General features: G+C 28.8%; 1 protein-coding gene across 3 annotated transcripts in view; it reads right to left on the bottom strand.

Moving 5' to 3' along the window:
• The window catches only part of LOC142321567 (ras-GEF domain-containing family member 1B-like), a 651166-nt gene that overhangs the window by 436321 nt on the left and 197396 nt on the right, over positions 1 to 17449 (bottom strand). The window contains exon 1 of one of the 3 annotated variants that reach the window (XM_075359757.1): positions 16629 to 16665. The exons of the other annotated variants lie outside the window; for them this stretch is intronic. Within the exon in view, the coding sequence (XP_075215872.1) occupies positions 16629 to 16654 (26 nt within the window). The 5' untranslated portion in view covers positions 16655 to 16665. Of the gene's footprint in view, positions 1 to 16628; positions 16666 to 17449 lie in introns of those variants that run through there. 3 annotated transcript variants of the gene reach the window in all.

The following is a 17449-nucleotide window of genomic DNA, read 5'->3' as shown; positions in this document are numbered from 1 at the left end:
CGGAAAATAAAGAAAAATTGGTTTAAAAATGTATATTGTAATACCACATGATACGTTTTGCTTTTAATGATATTTGCGTTTCACACATCGACAGTTTCAAAACTTCTGTAGGGAGGTTCATTTTTTAGTTGATAACCATACTTTCTCTCCCTCATACGTAGGTGATTAAAAAATAATGAAATACACGTTTCGATGGTTTGTAAAAATAGTATTTTTCAAATATGGAAATTATTAATGATTTACAGCAAATTTCACAAAGTGTGTCAATAAGATAATGTGACCACCGCGAGTCCTACGGCCGATATAAATACAATAGTAAATCATTTATCCCGAACATGTGAAAGCATATCCTGCTCGACGCTGAGCGTATGCGATAAATGTTTTAAGTTATCTGCATCAAGAGGAAGGGGAGGGAATAAACTTTGTCATTTATAAAATTCCAAAAGAGTAGTTACAAGGCATTAAGTATGGACTTCATGGTAACCAACATTTCAACATGTTTTCTTTAGTTGCATTGCCAATCCAAGTTCTTAAAAAGAGTTCGTTTAGACAATTTCGAATCTCTATGCGGGAGTAAGGCGAAACTCCGTCTTGTACAAGAATGTTCTCAGTGTTCTTCTCGAGTCGAGGCGTTAGTCAGAGATTAAACATGTAGACAAAATTCCTCCAGTTATTAAATGTTTGCGAAAAAAAACGGTCCGTACATCTTTTCGCCGGATATAGCACAAAATACCGTTTATTTTCGACGAATGGCGTGTATGTAGCACATTTTATTTATGGATTTTTATTCCCAATTTCGTACATTGTGTTTATTAATATACCCCATTGTGTTTATTAATATACCCCATTTTTTTTGGTACACTAGCAACCAAACATTAGCGGAGAAAGACACCATTTTCTTCGTCAACACGTTTCTGCAGTTGTGTTGTAAGAAACCTTTACAAAAAATTCTATCGTCACTTAAATTTTTTTCTGATTATAATTTATAAGACGTCTTTTCAACAGTTTCCGAAAAATGTTCAATCAGGTCGGTAGCGGAGTTTGTAATTCTGAAAACTGGAGTTCCTCCAGAAATTATATTTTTACATAGACACTCTGCATTTTATAATTGCTTTTCTAGTCGAAGATGGATTACCCAGTGGTGGAGTTTAGTGTACTTTGTTCTGAAACGTTACTGTATGATAATAACGTCGTTTGTTTTGGTTAATTCTAGAACAAAAAGCTTTCTCGAGAGGAGTAGAGGCTAACTTTCCAGACCGGATATGCGGTACAATAATCAATATTGACGTCAACAATAACAACTGTACCGACTTAAAAACATTCCCTGAAAAAACATGTTAGAAACTTTCTTTACGTATTAAAAATAAATTTTACACAAACCATTAAAATTGACTGTTTATTTTGTAATTACCACGTATTTCAACGGTCTGGAAAGTGAAAATTACGTTAATCCTTCCAATTCATTAATATACCATGATTTTAAAATGCATTATCAATAGATTTTTTTAATATTTAAACCGCATCGGTATACGAGTTAAAAACTACTATTAATTCTGAAATAAAAGTCATTCAAATCAGTCGGACAGTCGATGTATGGTTAACATGGTTTAGATTTTTAATTCAGTCTCGGGTTCGATTCCCGTTAAGGTTTGGAATATCTTTACCGATCATTTTATCATTCTCATCTTCCTTGTGTAAACTACTTATAAAACCACATCCGAGGTCGTAATAATTATCAATAATTTTATTGATGTTACATTTTATTTTTCTGAAAAAATAAACTGAATCAAATTTTTATAAAATAACGGTTTAGAAACGTATATAAACGCTTTGAGACCGTCTTCAGAAACTGAATCTTTAATCTCACTCATTCTGACTCTTGCGTAGAATAATATATCGTTGCTGATGATTATATTTTGAGTTAAGAAAACGAGTATTTACAACGCAATCGAAAAGTAGTTCAGTTTTAAAATTTAGCTGTTCCATTTGGCTACATTTCCATCGGCCGGGCTAGCACGGTAGCTTTTCACGCGATAAGAGGAAAAGTCAAAATGTAAATGTTTTTCGGACAATTATCCTCAGATTTGTAATTATATCATCTCACAAGTAGAATTAAAAATCACAGGAAAAACAACAGGTACCTAGTAAGAGTATTTTTATGTGGTCAAATCGTTACTTAGAATGAATATTAACGAAGGTGCGAGGTACGCGTTTCCCTAAGCCGGTAAGAAATTAGGAGAGATGGTACGGTAGTACTGAAGAAGAAAGACGTCCGAACAAACCCTTAGCGAAAACGTTAATCTGAGAAAAATTACCGGTGTACATATCCATCGCAACTGTAGGACTGAGGCCTAGTTGACAACCAAGATGTAAAGATGTGTGTTCAGAAATATCTTAGAAGACTTCTGGTAAAGATGAACATGAACAGCACAATGGACAGTGTAGCGACAAAAGTCTTCACATGGTGGATGTATTCCCCTATGTGGTATCAGGATGATCATTTTTTACATAGTTGTTTTATATCTATACATTTCATAATGTTTAAGTGTTTCAAGATGCGTTCCTTCCGTGTGTATCTGTAAAAAATCAAAATTACTAACATTATGTGAGTGGATTTTTGGTCTACATCTTTGAGTAGGTTGTTCAAACGTTAACGTCATGTTACTGCGAAGAACTTTTATGTGATTATTATATTTTTGAAGCTGTATCTTGTTCAACCGGTTTATAAAACCGTCTAATCAAAGCGGTTCAATTTATAAAAGTATATAACAGAGGTACGTCTTATTGTATTCTCTGTATAATTATTTGTTTTGTTTATTGTGTAAGACACAGTGCATCCAGATTTTTCAAATCTGTTAGCTTTTCCTTTGTCTTTATTGAATACATGTTATTGTATTTTTACTTTTTGTTTTTAAGTATTTTCTGTGGATCGGATCAATAAGCATCTGTACATCCATTCGTGTCAGCTAAATATTTTTCTAGTATCAAGTTCATCTACTGTTCAGACACGGTTTGCCGAGTAAATTGTGAATCGTACAACTAAAAGTAAGTAGTTTACGTGCTGTTAGGTTGTCTAAGAAATTGTAATTAGGTTTATCGGTCGATGTTAATTTCCTACATATTTTTAAAATTTGGCTTTTGTCGGTCTGTTTTTTTGATGATAAAGTCAAGAAAATTTATTTGTTTATCGCGTTCTGCATTCCTCTGTAAGATTTAATTTACGGCGCGTGTGTAAATAGTTGTTCATCGTCTTGTGTCGTCTCGCTAAAAGAAGATGGTATCACGAACAAGTCTTTGCCAGTATATTATTTTGTGGGTGTCTTTCTCGTCGATGAATATATTAATTTGTTCTGTTTATCGCAAAAGATATCTGCATGGATGCTTGAAACAGAAAAACCCGAAGAAAGGACGTCAGATCGTGTGTAATAATTGTTGAACGTATTTAATTTAATTCTTATCATTAACTGAGACGACGAACATCCCAGTTAAACAATTACGAATCAATACACACGGTAATTATATGTTAATTTCCCAAATTGTATTAAATAACGTCACATATCAATTCTCTCTTGGTGAAAACAGGTGTTTAAATATTTAAAATATATAGTCAATAAAAAGTTCACTCGTATAGCAATAAGTGTAAAGTTATAATTTACAGCAAATATGGTGTTAAACTGCTAAGTATGTTCTTTTTTGTTACAAATAACGTTTAATGATTACACATCATAAATTATTATTTATGTAAGTACTCTTTTTGTTCACAAAACAGAACTGACTTCAAATCTAATACTGTATTTATACTTGTTGCGTTATATTATTGTCGATAGATTTTAAAACTTAACAATTCGCTTCATAATAATGACAAAAAAACGAGGGTGATATTTCTTTTCTGTTAACTCGTGGATTTTTATTTCACTATAACATTTTTTTCTTATATTATTAAAAAAAAAGAAAAAAAACATATAAAGAAACGTTTATTAATTAAGTTTTTTTATATTAATTACATACAATATATATATGCATATCGGAGTTTATTTTTTTTAAATTTTAAACATAATATACACCCGTATCAAACATACAAAAAATATACCAACTGTCTAATAACTAATTTTTTCGAGTAAGCTTCGCCAAAATTTTGGATTAACGGATTTTAATTGCCCGCCATTTTTTTAAGTAAAAGCTATTTATTAAAATGATTATTTGAAACAGCTAAAAAAAATTCGACAGTGTTGGATAACTTTATAGCCTTCAGTCGAGAAATTGAAATATTAAAGTACGTAATTATACAAGTAAAGAATATGTAAAAACATTTTCTACTCGTTCAGTAACATTTTGAAATATGGGATCCTGTGATAATACTTTCCCAACTCTTGGCCAATTGTAACCAAAATTAAATGATATCAATAACCCATATTTATGTCTTCATACAGGATTTAATAAAAAGCAGTTAATTCGATCTGAAGATACCAAGCAAAACTGATAACTGATGAAAAAAAAAGCAAAAATAATTTGGTTTATTATTCCCATCCCTGAATGAGATCACCCAAAAACATAACCAAATGAAAAAAAAAAACAAAAAATAAGGAAAGGGTCTTCCAACCCTATTTCTTTACGGGACTTTGAATATGTCTAAGCACTATCAGGAAGTATCTTATATATCTAAGAAAAGAGCATTAAATTATATGAAAAAAGTGATTTGCCGTTTAAGTAAAAGTTTAAAATATAGGAAAAATAAGATGGCCCAATCTCTCTATCCATTGACCACTTGTGAGTAAATGAAATGAGATCAAGGCGCCAAATATAGAGAAATCATCAAATAAACGTGAAAAAAGTATGCACATATTTTCGGAATATTTCAGTGCTAAAATTGTAATTTTTTTGTTAGAGGGGATCATGGAAACGTCAAACACTGCAAAACTCCGACATGCAAATTTGAACCTGATTAGCATAATTTCCCTTACATAGTATACCGTATACCTAAATAACCGGGATATATATATATATATATATATATATACAGGAAGATTTTTATGAGTTTTCTCGTTCAGGTTTCCATCATGAGAAATATTAAATTTAAATTATAAAAATGATTAAATTAAATATATCTCATGATGGAAACCTGAACGAGAAAACGCAGAAAAATCTTCCTTTTATCTCGATAGAGCGGGAAACTTTATGAGAAAATATAATATAATTAAGTCATAGCTAATATTTAAATTGTGATTGTGATTCGAAACAAAAATTGAGATACGTGACAGATAAGATCTGTATCTCATGCTTCCCAGACTTACTGTGATCAAAATAAAATGGCACCTGTAACTAATATTAGAAATCATCGTATAAAGTTTCATCCAAATCAGTCCATCTGGTTTGGAGATATCAAGCAAAACATAGGAAAAAAATATACATACATACGAGTAAACTCTTAGGAGGAAGAAGGTTTTCAATATTAGATCACTTTCGGAATTGTAACTGGAGATATGAAAACTCCCCGGTTGTAGATGGTTTACAAAATCCCCGATGTAAAAATTTTATCCATTAGCATATTTTCCTTTATATTCTATAAATTTATAACTGGGAAAGTAAAAACTATATATGTTCGATTTGATAGGCTAACTAATAAAATGGCTAACATATAGTTAATATGCAAAAAAAGATAGGTTAACGTTATTTTAATCGACAAAAGTAATTTGCGGTTTTAATGCATACAATTAAAGATTTTCTACGACATATTTGAAAGTCAAGTGGTGAAAAGCATGAGATTCAGTCCCTACGTTATATTGTGGCTAATATAATATAAAAAAAGATTACAGGAATCTGTTATCTTTGGTTTTGTTACATCTTGTTTGCTCTTAATATTACTCGTATTAAAATTATTTAAATTTTGATAAAAATAAAACAATAAATAAAAAAATTGAGTCTGACAAATGTATTATGAAGTGAAGAAACTACCATCCGAAAAAAAACCTTCGTTTTAATTTATTACCACTACCATTATTATTTATTACCATTTATGAGCTATTATGAAAAATCCCCGGTTTTATTGTAATGATAATTAATTATTTTATCTCCTCTAAAGACAGTCTCTTCCTAGTTACAACTACCCAACGTTTTTTTAAGTTATTAATGATCTTTTGCAGCTTGAAAGAAAAATGCCAAGCGTATCTGGGATTCGAACGTAGAACCTTCTGAAAAGAAGTAACTTTAATAACGCTACAACAATAGCAAATAGTCTGAAATAAAATATAAATGGGAAAAAATAAATAAACAACTATTTCTATATCTATATATGTAAGTACATCAATTTAACGCAAACAAACATTTTCGCACATACATGCGAAACGAAGATAGCGAGAAGGAGAGAAAGACCGAGCGAGAAACGGCAAAGATAGGGAATAAGCTAAGAAGATATTAAACAGATGAAGGTATTCGGTTTTAATCGCAATTCTTGTTTTGCTTTATTCCTGTCTCGTCTCAGTTGTCTTACAATCAACGTCAGTGGTTCCCACGGTTATCATACAATCGATGCAGTCATGCGGTGTCATGTTGTGTAGATATCTTGATATAGCTCAAAACACAAGTTTAATAATTCGTAATTCGTATAAATACTTACAAACGTCACTATTGTATTATACATGTCACATTTATAATGCAGAAGAAACAATCGGGTGATTGTAACAACTTTAATTTAATAGTTGTAATTTTTTTTCTTTATAAACATAAGGAATATCATTACTGACCGTAATTGATCATTAAAACAATATGTTAATACGTATTATTCGTATTGCAAATTTATGAATAAAATAAATAATGTATGTAGACATTAAATTCCCACACAATTTAATGAAAATTTACTTTTCTCTAAAACTTTTGAAAAAAGTATTTAAAAATAAATAGTAATAATTCTATGATACTTTTCAAAAGCAAAAAATAAATTATTTTTAATGATTTTTAAACTAAAAATTCGTATTAGTAAAATTTTATTATTATTAAAAATTATTTTAATAATTATTAAAATTTCGAATTATTTAAAATTTTCTTGAGAGGTTGCATTTTAGAAAAAAAATCAAGAGAGTATAATTAAAAATAAATACGGTAAATACATTTTTAGGTTGTCTTATTCCTTCTTGGATATGTGTCGTACGCGTATTTATTCAGTGGCTTGCGGTCGTTGTTTACTTACTATATCGCAAAAAAAGATAAGAATTTAATCATATAACATTGTGCAGTGAAGCAGAATAGGCTATTTTTGGACATTTCTTGGAGTACTGTACATTATGGTTACACGTTGATCAGTTGAATTACTGTGGCTGCGTTTAATTACGGTCGAATGATTTATAAGTATTTTAGTAAAAAAAAAAATAACTGTTGAATTGCCAAGGTTTCATATCATAATTCAAACAGGAGTTCATAAGGAAATGAGGTGATTGTGATAATATGAAGTTGTACGGTAATAAAATTTGAAGACGATCCAGTAATAATTGTGAAGCGATTCGCTGTGCTATACGGGTAGAAGAGTTATTTATCAATCAATTATGTTTTTAATACGTTGTAAAATTCATTTATCGGTGAAGTCACGATTCCACGTCTACATCGATTTGTATTGTATTTGTATTCACGGCTCGTGTCACGTGTTCATGTGGAATAAAGTACATATGATAAAAGGCTAAGATGACGATCATCTCAAAGTACCAAAGTACCTACATTTTTGAAATTTCTAAATGTGGCTAATTTTCCTTTCGTAACAATTTTTCGTAGTCTATTCACAGAGAGAAATATTTTATAAAACGATCCCAGAGAATAAAAATTTTACAAATAATAAATAAATGTTAATATCTACATAAATAAAAGACAACATTGTTAGTGTGTGCGTGTGTGTGTGTGTGTGTGTGTGTGTGTGTGTGTGTGTGTGTGTGTGTGTGTGTGTGTGTGTGTGTGTGCGTGTGTGTGTGTGTGTGTGTGTGTGTGTGTGTGTGTGTGTGTGTGTGCCCTAGCCCTAATAACTCAAAATCTACTCAACTGATTTCGCCGAAAATTTCAGAATTTATTATTATTTGTCCCGGAAGTGTTTACATGTTATTAGTTCCATAATATTTAATATTTAAATTAAATAACTGTCTGAAGAAATCGATATTGACATAGACAAGATCAATACAGACAATGACAATCGATATAGTTGAAATATCTCGATATAAACAATTAAATTTAGTAAAAGAAATTTTAAGTTATTCATAGTTTTTACTTCCTTCTAGGAAGTGTTGTGATCGCGAAAAATTTCCGTTTCCAGGTTTCAACGGAAATATTTATTTTGATCACTCCTGAATCCAATTTGACTAGTTTCGGCGTGACGTCTGTACGTACGTACGTATGTGTCTCGTATAACTCAAAAACGATTAGCCGTAAGATGTTGAAACTTTTGATTTTGGACTGTAGTAACAAATAATCGTACACCTCCCCTTTTTATTGCAATCGACTCGACAAAAAGTGCCCAAAATCCAAAACATTTGGATTTTGGACATTTTCTTAACTGCAGTAGTAAACCCTCATTGAGAGCTTTTCAACGATATATCATACATAAATGGTAATTATTTCCATTGGTTTCAAACTTATAGCCAAATAAAAGTTTAATTAATTAAATATTTGGATCTTGTGTGAAAGTACATCTGTTCGAATCAGACTTCATGTCCTTTTTTTAACTTTTTTTTTAAATTTTTTATTTAAATATGTTGATTTATTAATAATTATTAACCTCCGATTATAAAAAAAAAATATTTTTGGTATTTCAATAATAACAATAAAAAAAATATCAGACGTTATTAATGAAATAAAATTTTATGTACTTTTCATTTAAAAAAAATATACATTTGAAATTTAATAGGCGTACAAGGGAGTCAGGTGTTGTCTCCATCAATTTTTTTATGATTTATGTAGTAGTGAGATTGGTGATGTTTGAACTGTGGTAAACATTTTGGCAATAAAATTGCCAAAAGTTTTATCTGCCATAAAATTTAACTAGCGATACGGATATCATACAACACAATAAGAATCCGATACCGGACGTAGTTGATAAAATCGGAAATGTTAAATAGTCTCGTATAGTCTTTATCACAGTACAGGTTACATTAGCGAGCCGAGTTCACCGAAATGTACATAATATTACATTGAATTAATTAAATCTTCAGTTTGTTTACAAGAATCGGATGTAAATTAAATTATTATTTTCAGAGAAAGCAATTCATTTCGATAACTGTCGTACCTCGGTGATTTATATTCGTTACAATCTAATAAAAACCTGGACGTGTAGTGTAAGCGACAAATTAGTGTACCCCTTCCTGCTATGAAATGTACATCGGTACTGGTCGATAGACAAACCCTTCGGGTAAAATAAAATATGGTACCCTTAGGAATTCTGTAACTCAGCTAATGAAAGTCTGTACAACATTTATAATTATGCCCTCCAACACCATTAATTTACAATTAATTAATTTATAACATTATCGATCAAACTCTACCGTAATAATTACGGTTGGTTTATTAGTTATAATATTATTTTAATTATTACAATCTTATCACTGCACATGTTATTATTATCAGTATTAAGAATATCATTCGTTATATACAGAATCGTTATGAATAGTTTATACGGCTAAAGAAAATTGTTAAATATTATTTTTAAAATCGTAAGGTTTAAAAACAAAAATATAAAAATTATATGAAAAAAATAAAATCATTGTTCTTAGGGCCAGAACAATATATTTAGAAGGACATATCGACTGTTTGATTTATCTGTTCAGGGAATCGTGTATTTTTAAAAATTTATTGCAAAAATCAACTTTAAACGTCAATAAGTCAAAAACTGATAAATTAAAATTTTCATTTACGACCGAATTAAAAATATTTTATAACCTGACTAATTTTAAGTACATGTTTTTTTTTAAATTTCCAGTATTATTTTTTATTGATAAACACATTTCATATCGTAATAAATATTTATTTATTTATAAATAGGCGTAATTTGAAACTTAAGAAAAGATGAAAGTTGCTATAATATTTTAAGAATTAATAATAACATAGGTACGTCTTATTTGAGTCGTAAAAGAAAACTTATTTCCTCTAATTTGCAAAATTACAATCTACTCAAAGTAATCGCTCGAACAAATTATTAAAATACTCATCCGACAGTAGTACTTAACTAATTGATTTTTATATTAAGGTAAAATAACTCTTATCAATTTTAACTATTAAGCACTTTAAGAAAAAGTAGCTAATAACTTTAAAATAAAAACAAATTTCTAATCGATTATAATGTATATCTCTAGAAACACATTTATAATTCCTTCAAATAATATGACGATTTCATGAAGAGAATTATTAAACTCAAGAAGTAATAAATAAATGTTATCCCATTTAAAGCATTACAATTCTTTTTAAGAAAATGTAATATCTGGACAATTGAATATCGGATAAAAGATCTTATTTATTTTTTCCTAATATATACGAAGCAATCTGCTCAACTACTGAACAATAAGCAACCCCCACTACGGCCCATCGAGACGAAGATGATATGTAAATGAGGTGTAGTCTTATACATACTCAGACCACCCGTTCCTGAGACATGTGGTTAATTGAACTTCAATCACCAATGTACTCCGGTATCCACTGACTAGTTTTAAAATCTGTAAAAAAGCAACAATCCTTTACTGAGTTTTATCATATTTGAATTACTTTCTCTTACAATTTATGACTTTTTTTTTAATTCATTATTTTAATATATATTTCAACTTTTGATTACGTTTCTTCTGATTTAATTGATAATGTGCTCTATTAACTGCATCACAATTATGTACTCGTATTTTACCGAATAGCTCTGCTAGCGCACAGGTTTCCGTTATGCTACATTTACCTATATTACACTTAGTAATTTTGTAAAAGTTAGTCCTCCAAAAAAAAAAGGAAAAAAAACATTTTGTTATTACTAAGCTTTACTTTTTTCTCTATTTCAAGTCTAGTTATATTTGATTTTATATTAAAATTTATTTTAAAATAAATTTAACTTTCCATAAATATAATTTTATATTTTGTAAAATTATAAATTAACTTGTAACAGCCTTGGGAGGCAAATAAATACATAAAATAAATCGTGATGAATTCATCAGTCTTTGAGTAAAGTTAATTTTTCCGTAAAAAAATTTTCCGATAAATAGTAGGCTGGAATATATAAAGATAAAAAAAATAATAAATAAAACATACGAGTCGAATTGAAAAGCTATTTTTATATACCCACCAGATTGGTGTAGTGGTGAACTCATCGCAAATCAGCTGATTTCGAAGTCGAGAGTTCTAAGGTTCAAATCTTAGAAAAGGCCGTTAGACAGTTACTTTTATACGCATTTGATTATTTGATGGATACCGATTTCTTTCGTGGTTGGGTTTCAATTAACCACACATCTCAGGAATGGTCGACCTGAGCCTGGTGCAAGACCACTTCATTTATATTCATACATATCATCCTCATTCATACTCTGAAGTAATATGTTACGGTGCTTCCGGAGGCTAAACAGAAAAAGAAAGATCGGACTAATATATTATATTATTTTTTTTGTATTTTTTTAATATTGGTGGTATTCGATGAGTAGTAGATTTCGCTCGTTTTATACCGAATTCAATAAATTAAGTCGTACTTCGGAAATTAATTAATCAAATATATAACAGAATAATGAGAAAAATCAATTTTTCGATTGTAATTGATCTTGGAAAATTCAGCAAGTGAAAAAAATAATCTTACTATAATTATCTTACTATAATTATCGTATTTAGTGTAAGCAATATTTCCAGAAACAGCGGACATCACTGTTAGCTGTGAGAAGGTATTTTCATTATAATAGCTTATTTTTTTACATTTTAATAATTTTTTAAATTAGAATGCATACAAAAAAATTAATTATCACAATTTAGTTAAGGAACACCGGGAAGGTAACCATCGACGCTCTTTATTAATTCAATTTAATTATTAATTAGATTATTTAAACTAGACATGAACGAGGAATCTTACCGCAAAAATTTCACATAATGTCAGAAAAGGTATTGAAGCGTATTCGCATCACAAACACAAATAAACATACGAAATGGTATAAGATCGAGTTAAACCAGAACCACCACTAACTCGATCAAAAACTTCGAATAAGTCTATATACTTATTTTTAGGATCGGCGTCTTTTGATTTTTTTTTTTTTTTTTTACGTCCTGTGTACGAAGTACTGTAATTGCGAAAAATTTCGGTTTTCAGATCTCAACGGAAATATCAATTTTGACCATTCCTGAATCCATTTTAACTAGTTTCGGCGTGACGTCTGTACTTACGTTTGTACCTATCTCGCATAACTCAAAACCGATTAGCTGTAGGATGTTGAAATTTTGTATTTAGGACTGTTGCAACATGAAGTAGTTCAACTCCCATTTACCCCTTTTGATTATAGTCGACTGAACCAAAAGTGTCCAAAACATCCCCAAAAAATTGGATTTTGGTCTTTTTGTTAAATGCTGTAATAAGCCCTTATTGAGAGATTTCCAACGATATATCATAAGTGTTACTTATTTTCATTGGTTCTAGAGTTATAGCCAAATAAAAGTTTAATTAATGAAATATATTTATTTTACCAGGGAAAATAACATCGGTGTGAATTCGATTTTATTTCTTTTTTTCTTAACATTTTTTAATTTATTTTTTTAACTTTTTTGTAAACTTTTAATATATATTCATTTAATAATTATTAACTCATGATTGTAAAATATATTGTCGTATATATTTTTTTTCTTCCTTAGATAGACGCAATAGTTTAAACACAATCATCAGCGTACAGTATGCTTACTTATGTTCAATAAAGTATTATATAAACGTAATTACACTATAACTACCGAGGATATCATTTATCTATAATAATAAAAATGATTATCATTACTTTATGAGTATATTAGTATACCAGAGAAATATTTCTTATTGCAAAACGAATTGTTTATTTTATTATTGCAATAAAATATAGGTAACAGCCGACTAAATATTGAACGAAAGTGTAATTTTTCTAACAACAATGGGTTGTAATGTATGTTAAGTGATGGTAGCAAAATAACGATAATACTGTATATGTAGTCATCGATAACATATAATGATGACCACAATTATGGGTAATGCTATTTGCATTTTGCAATTTGTCCTGCAGAAAATATACTTTCTCCTTTCTATTTCTTACAAGTAATTCTTCATAGCTAGTAACGGTAAACAAAAGAAAAAACTCTAATTTTTGTTTTAATCCCCTGCAGTAATTATCAAAAATACACACACACACACACACACACATATATATATATATATATATACACACACACATACAAAATAAGTGTTATACATTTTTTTCCACCAACATCAAATGGCCTGTTGTAATTTAACACAATAATTTAATCAGTACAGATTTAAGGCGTTGAACTACAACTACCTGTTTAATTTCGGCTCCTTCTTTTGCAAAAAAAGAAAGGATGATCTATCCTCAAAAGAAGTGGAAAATTAACTGGATAATCTACAATTCAGTCAAATACTTCTGACCAAACCATAACTGCCAAACACGATTCCGGAAATAAACCAGGTCCTTCTCTTTAAAGAACCTGCCCTCGATAGGCTCTTAATTCCTGGAAAAAAAAAATTTTTTTTTGCAACATACATTTAAAATTATCGACGCAAAGTCGTTGGCGTAATGTGATGTGCTCAAATCGAATGAATGAATGGCACGATATTCAAATGGGTTGCGGTTCGGACGGTCATCCTTTCCCGGGTAAGACGCCGAAACCATTCTTTATGTCGTTGTTATGCGCTTCGTTTCCTCCGCGAATAGGTCATTCTATCTCACCGCCCACTTATTTTTCTTATTCTGGGAATCGGGTTACGTTTAACTACATTATATGGAAGCAAAATTTTATTATATTCGGTTTCACAGAAAAAGATATACCCCGTCATTTAAACTTAAATAAAAACGCGGAAGAGAGCGATTTTAGATCGTTTTTTATTCATGGATTTTTCTATCATAATACACAGAAACTTATATTTAAAGCAATCTCAAAAACAACTCATAACTGTTACAAAATCTTCGTAAACTATGTAAAAAATACTAAAATATAATTAGGCTTTAATACAAAGAAGAGTAATTAAAAAAAAAAAAAAAAAATTAAACTACAGTCGTTATATATAAAAATAAGTGGATGCACGTCAGTATAGTTGCACAACATTCGGTTACGTTTGCATTTTCGGCAAACAGTCAAAGGACTCTAGGAGGAATACCCCCCTAGTAGCTCTATTACGATTTGTATTAGGGGGGAACTATGCCAGATAGATAAAGGAGTATTACTGTAGTGGGAAAATATCTCATTTTCGCTCATTATTTTTTATTAATTGTTTATAATTATAAATTATCTTTATTCTATTTCAATAATATTTATACTTTCAATTAAAAAGTAAAATGTAATTTTTTTAATAGAAATCAGGTCAAACTGTCCTTTGTTTGTATTTAAATTTTTAAATGCTTATAATTACTGAACCCTCGAATCGATTTTCAAAATTTGTTAGTATTTTTAATAAGTTAATGTACTTGCCCGTTATACAGCTATATTTACAAATTTGTTTTTTTAAGAGTTTTCAAGTTTTTTTACTGGAGAAAGAAAGAAAGAGAGGGATACTAGATAATTTCTGTTTCTGTAAATTATTTTACGCCTTAACAATAAAAAATATTATTTGTTACACTGAGATTTAATTAAATTTTTATTTTAATTTTTCAAATTTTCAAACAATATCTCAGTAAAATAGTGATCGATTTTCGTCATTCAAATTATCGATTTAAGAATTTTCTATAGATTAATTTGGTCTTTTTCACTTTCCTGTATGTTCAACTTCTAATCTTTTTCAAATTTTGCAGTATGGTAAAGATGATTGTTTTAATTAGATAAAAATTATTAAGGGAAATTTTTATTTCCATATCAATGTTTTAAGTTATTAAGATGTCAGTCGTTAGATCCTGTACTCATGGTTATCTAAATTATAATAATAATAATAATTTATTATTATACTTTATCTAGGTACACCGTAAAAATATTACTTCATCTAAAAAATAATTTTTCTTTAAGTTCAACAAATTTATTCCTCTTCTACTCCTATGAATACAGTATAATATTTATATCAAACACGATAATTTTATTTTAAATGTTTTTATTAGTCCATCAGTTTCGTAGCTCTTTCTCCAGTCAGTTGGATTCCAGCCATAAGTAAAGAAATTTCAGCGGTTGTGAACCAGCCATCGTAAACGGAAATTAGTATAACAGCAGGAGGTTCGCCAAGTACAACAACCCGGCAATGTTAGCCAACAGGACTTCATCGGCGGGGTGTATAAATATATATATATATATATATATATCTCAAAAAATATATTTTTAAAAATGTGCATTTAAAAACACCTAAATCGATCAGATTCAAGCACAGTATAAATTATCTATTTTATTTTATTATATATTTTATTCAAATTAAATTTTTTCGAAATTGATTTTTTTAATAATGTAAATAATTTTGTTTTCTTAAGAGAGTAATTATAAATTATCAGAAGTCATTACAATTACAAGAAATTAAATAAAAATTATAACTAAATAAAAAAAATATATATATTTTACCACTTCTTCTTCTCTCGGTACAGGGAATCTCAAAGGACGATTTCCACGCCCTTTCAAAGTTAAAAATCATAATTTTTTAAATTAAAATTATTTAATAATATAATATTTTTCTTTTTTAATTTTCTATACGTAAATTTATTTCTTTTTGTAACAAATGGGACATTCCAATAGCGAATACAGTTTTTATATGAACCCCGTCAGTGTATAATTCTAAGTGTAACTCTAATCTTCCTTATCAAATAATACCGGCTGACGACAGTCATATTTCCTCTTCTGTAGACTTCAATTCATTAATTTATTAATTATTTTATTATAAATTACCGATATTACATACAAAATGAGAAAAATGTGGGGAGAATGGTGAATCGGCTATAAAGCAGTATTATTAGCTGTAACATTCTGTTTCAAAGCAGTCGAGATAGGAGTAAAAAAGTCGTATACATTGTAAAATTCTATAAAACTTTTATGAACTGTTCCAAACATATTAGCAGACCAATTTAAAAGGGTGCAAGCAATTTAAAAGGGTGATAAGTTTCATTTCGATTTATAACTATCCATAAATTAAAAGAGAAAGGAACATGGAAATAAGAAAAAAATATACGTGATAAAATTATGATCGATAATAAACACGAAATATATGAGAATACTTTGAAAATACTCTAAAATAAGACCAATTTATTGTTAAAATTGGCCATGAGTTTTTTTTTACATTTTCAGCGACCGTTACGTTCATCTCTTTGCCAAGAAAGAATTACCGGTACTGCAATCGTATGGATAATGGTTTTGATATTTCTATAGTAATAATCAAGATAATACACGCGTATATCTTGCGTGCATTGTTTTATGATGAGCAACGTAACTGTTTAATATAACAAAATAATCTTTCAAAAAATAATAATAGTAATAATAAAAAAGACGTATAGAACCTGTGATTGTTTTCTTCAGTGTTCATCCGGTAAATCCAAGGCTACACCAATAAAAATAAAGAAATAACCAATTTATGTACGAACTCCAGTAAGAAAATATATATAAATAAATAAAATTTATATTCAGTTATTCATAAATGGCATATTATAAATTATAAGATTCATTATCTTAAATGAAGAACTTACTGTGACTAGTAATTGATAAAATTTTTAATTATACATTTCCCATTAATAAAAGAAAATAATACTTTCTATATTTACTCAATAGCAATAATAAAAACAAAAACCATTGTTGAACAGTCGAATTCTTTGTAAGGAATTTACGAAAGAAATGTTCAATCTGACATTTACACAATAATATTTAATTTTAAGAAAGATACTAAAAGGGCAAAAAAAAACTTATACCTATGTGACAAATTTTAAATCTACTTTTAAATTTTCTGTAGTAATGATAAAATTATTTTAAACCGCTGTAAAAGTTGTATATATTGAAATTATTAAGATCTTATGAAAAATAGAATTTTAAATGTAAAGAAAGAACAGCAATTTAAATTTTTTTTATAAGAGGAATTCAAAATTAAAATATTTTATGAAAGTAGATTACGGTATGAAGATGAATACTAAGAAAACAAAACTAATGGTGACAATAAGCAGAGAATGTCTACAAAAAAAACCTGACAACACAGTTGTAGGACTTTCCCATCAGGCGGGTTTTTTCTAATGTACGCCTTACACACAGATATACACACACAATTCAAAATATTTATCGTTTTATTTAAATATAATAAATATGTTTTGTTTATTTAATTCAACGATTCTAA

Source organism: Lycorma delicatula, chromosome 3 (genome assembly GCF_047948215.1).
Source record: "Lycorma delicatula isolate Av1 chromosome 3, ASM4794821v1, whole genome shotgun sequence".
Lineage (NCBI taxonomy): Eukaryota > Metazoa > Arthropoda > Insecta > Hemiptera > Fulgoridae > Lycorma > Lycorma delicatula.
Note: the sequence above shows the minus strand (reverse complement) of the source record. Positions and strands in the feature narration are given on the sequence as shown.